The 4,438-nt window shown below is 39.0% G+C and overlaps 1 protein-coding gene across 1 annotated transcript; it reads left to right on the top strand.

Moving 5' to 3' along the window:
- Window positions 1-3,093: 3,093 nt before the first annotated feature.
- On the top strand, window positions 3,094-4,143 carry LOC121876106 (glutenin, high molecular weight subunit DX5-like). Its single transcript, XM_042381047.1, has one exon. It carries the CDS (start codon window positions 3,094-3,096, stop codon window positions 4,141-4,143), a length of 1,050 nt encoding a protein of 349 aa, XP_042236981.1.
- The last annotated feature ends 295 nt before the right edge of the window (window positions 4,144-4,438 follow it).

Raw genomic sequence — 4,438 nt, 5'->3', positions numbered from 1 at the left:
CCATCTCATCAAGGATTACCCCCAAATCTTTGGGTGGCAACAAGTGAAATTTTGCAAGTTACTATAGGTACGGTAGGTTAATTGGTAGTATTTTACTTTCAGTCAGCCAGGAAATCTGGGGCAGTTAGGTTAGACATAGGTTAGGTTACATTAAGTCAGGTTGGGTTGAGTAGGTTATGTTACATTAAGTTAGGTTGGGTCAGTTAGGTTAGGTTTTATGCATTGTTGTTTCCATTTTTTTTAATATCATGATATTAGTGTAGAAAAAATTTCAACCAATTCGGACAATTCCTTCTGGTGGTCACCCTCTTCTACACCTTTAACTTTTAATTATGTAATTCCGTTATGATTCGGGGGGGGGGGGGTAATCTCAAAAACTAGTTATTTCCAGTGGAAATGAATATCAAATTCGTTCAAAACTCATCAAATACCATAAGAAAAACAAATTTTTAATATCAAAATAAAAACCGGTGCAATGCTACCTACTCCGCCAAAAGTAAACAAGACATGGCGAAACTTGTAACTGAGCGAATGTAATAATATTGAAAAATTAATATATCGGATGTCCTTATTTTCCGGTGGAAATGTCATAGAAGAAAAATGTCTTAGAATTGTCTATTAATAACAGTGAAAGAAAGACCGGTGTAAGACTATAAATTGACCTTTCCTTATGTTTTGACGACCTTTCTTTTTGGTGCCGATATATATTTATGGAGATACAACCACTGACATTGTCAACAACAAGGGTTTGCACAAGTGGGTAGGGCTTTAAAGACGAGGGAAATTGTGGGGTAAAAACATAAAAAAAAATCAATCAAACCTTTGGTAACCTGACCTAATTTTCCCTTATGTTAAAATTAAAAAAAATTGTAAAAGCCATGGTTAACACAGTCTGACTTTCAAATAGTACCACATACAATTCTAGATCAAAATAAACGGTTACAATTCCATAATAGCATACATGAATCAATTTTTACATCCTTCTATGGTATTTGTTACCATAAAAAGTTTATATATATATATTCTGTATATTATATGTATATATATATATTCTGTATATATATATATATATATATATATATATATATATATATATATATATATATATATATATATATATATATATATATATATATATATAGTAGGTTTAATTTGTAATATGCCAAAACTAGGTACACTGACCTGGTGTCTATGAAGTAAACCAGTACAGAGTTATGTGGAGGTATGCATAACACTCCCTTTTAATACTCTGTGTGGGTTGATGCAATGATAATGCAACTGTGCAGTGTATCCAAGTAACACTGTAGATCTCGAGTTGTGAATCAGTTCCCGAGAACCAGTTCTAGTTTCCATTCACCTGGCCTTGAACACTGCTCTAATTTAGGTTGCTATTCTAGTTCACTTAAAAGTAGAGCAAATTATAATGTATGAGTTTACTTACCTCTGCTTTGAGGATTCAGATCATTCGTTGTAACAGAAATAGTTTGTACTAAACCAAAGATATGATCACTAAAAGGTATGGTGTTAACGTCTTTAACCCGCCTACAATGACTAAAGTTTTCCAAAACGTTGTAAACAATCTATTTATACTTAATTTACAGATAGTAAGCGAATAGAAAAAAATATTATAAGTTCGCTATATTTCATAGGCGTAAATAAAACGAAAAAATACGTTTTTATTTTGAACAAACACGCTCATAGGAAAAAGAAGTATTTGAAAATATTATTGGAAAATGCGAGGGAGGGGAATGAATGGAGGAATGACGTCAGGCTCAGTGTTATTCATAACAAACCAGCCCCTCGACATAAACTAAATACTTCATTTACAACTGATATTTTTTAATTCTATAAATTTAAGGAAAAGAAAAAAATTAGAATATTATTTTCTTAAGTAATTACTTTGACACACGAATTAAACAACTAAACAAGATTCGCCAAGATTTTTCTCAGAATTTTCCTTGTAGTATTCTCATGTACTCTCTTGAAATAAAGGTAAAACAATGCTAAGATTGCTTTAAAATGGGACTAAGATAAGATAGTTAGACAGAGAGAGGTTTTAAATGTTTGTGGATCGATTAAGTAGCTAAAGACAGATAAACATGAAACGCATTTAATATTTTTTCTTCCTGGTATAGCTACTTGATCGTTTTTTCCTTGTAGCACTAGTAAGCCGCGAGTCCCCGTGACGTCAATGCCTTCCATTCTTTGTTGCTTAAACAAGTGGTACACTAACATTTTAACTTCAATTTATATTACTACGATTACTTTTATTCTTGACAGGGGCTTAAAGTTTGCATTTCCAGCTTCTCATCTGATTAATTAATAATATTTGACTCCATATTAATGGGTTGGATTCTCACTTTTGCATTATTCAATACATAGTTCTGTGTACTATTGTTTCAGTCTTTTTCTTTAGTGACTTTACATTCTTCATCTGCGTGTTTTTTTTTCATTTGAAGTATATTTATTTAGTGTATAATTAGGTGGCCAATATTTGTCCCTGTTTTATGGAACTTATATAAAATTATTTTGTTCGCTTATATTAGGGAGCTTTCTGCATACAATATGCAAGTACAATTTAAAGTTGATATCAAACAAGAACTGAGTGAGGTCCGTTTATCTATTTAACAACGTTCATGACGTCAGACTACATCCTGTTATTGCTACTACTCGCCCTAAGTAGGCGAGACACGATGTAAACTTGTTAGTTAGAAAACGAACTTCACACAGAACGTAACGCGACATATCCCACCTCGAACCGAGGGCGTCAGAGCGAGCAAGACACCGGAGTTGCACACAGAACGTAGCACAGTGTACGTACGACATCCTACCTCTAACTTTAGCCAACTTGCCGACGGTGTCAGTGTCGAACAGGACCCGGAGTTGCACAGGTTTGTGCTGTATCTCACACTGCCATCAAATACAATGGACCGAGCAGTGTTAGGCCATCACCCCAAATGTTACAACGAAGCCCCTTCTTGCATCTGCAGTAGCAGATCCCCATTTCAATTGCCACCTGCAAGTCCAATAGGCAACATCAGCTTATCTGTGGAACAAGTGAGGAGTATATACTGTGCGCCACAGAAAAGGACGATGGAGGCTTCCCTGCTCAACAAGGACCAGCATCAAAACTTCGACCCTAGAAACCTCTATGGCTCACAGCCTGTTCACAGAGTCTCCCAACCTCAGCCTGTTCAGAGCCTTTCCTCCAGACAACCTGCACAGAATATGCCTCTAGGTCAAACTGTACAGAATGTCCCGCACAAACAACCTATGCAAGGTGTGCCTCATGAACAGAACTTACCTTTCATGCAGACTGTACAGGGTGTTGTGGTTGGACAGCCAGGAAACGTGGCCAATAGGCAGCCGGCACAAGGTGTTGTGTTTGGACAGCCTGTACATAACATGACCAACAGGCAGCCTGTGCAGGGTGTTGTGATTGGACAGCCTGTACATAACATGACCAACAGGCAGCCTGCACAGGGCTTTGTGGTTGGGCAGCCTGTACATGACATGGCCAACAGGCAACCTGCACAGGGCTTTGTGGTTGGACAGCCTGTACATAACATGGCCAACAGGCAGCCTGCACAGGGTGTTGTAGCTGGGCAGCCTGTACATAACATGGCCAACAGGCAGCCTGCACAGGGTGTTGTAGCTGGGCAGCCTGTACATAACATGGCCAACAGGCAGCCTGCACAGGGTGTTGTAGCTGGGCAGCCCGTACATAACATGACCAACAGGCAGCCTGCACAGGGTGTTGTAGCTGGGCAGCCCGTACATAACATGACCAACAGGCAGCCTGCACAGGGTGTTGTGGTTGGACAGCCTGTTCATAACAAGGCCAACAGACAGCCTGTACATGGTGTTGTAGCTGGACAGCCTGCACATAACATGGCCAATAGACAGCCTATACAGGGTGTTGTAGTTGGACAGCCTGTATATAGCATGGCCAACAGACAGCCTATACAGGGTGTTGTAGTTGGACAGCCTGTATATAGCATGGCCAACAGACAGCCTATACAGGGTGTTGTAGCTGGACAGCCTGTATATAGCATGGCCAACAGACAGCCTACACAAGGTGTAGCTGGACAGCCTACACCTAACATAGCCAACAGACAGCCTATACAGGGTGTTGTAGATTGACAGCCTGTATATAGTATGACCAACAGACAACCTACACAAAGTGTTGTAGCTGGACAGCCTGCACATAACATGGCCAACAGACAAGGTATATAGGGTGTTGTGGGTGTAGTTGGACAGCCTGTGCATGAAGTACCTTATGGACAGCCTTCACACTACGTCGCACGCAGTTACTTTGTACAATCTAGGCCTCTAGGGCAACAATATTCTTCAGACAAACGTGAACAAAACATGATTCTTTGAGTGTCGGAACTGAAACAGTGAATGTGATTAGAAAAAAAATAGTGTAGAAAAATGT

Source organism: Homarus americanus, unplaced genomic scaffold (assembly GCF_018991925.1).
Source record: "Homarus americanus isolate GMGI-L3 unplaced genomic scaffold, GMGI_Hamer_2.0 scaffold33468, whole genome shotgun sequence".
Classification (NCBI taxonomy): domain Eukaryota; kingdom Metazoa; phylum Arthropoda; class Malacostraca; order Decapoda; family Nephropidae; genus Homarus; species Homarus americanus.
Note: the sequence above shows the minus strand (reverse complement) of the source record. Positions and strands in the feature narration are given on the sequence as shown.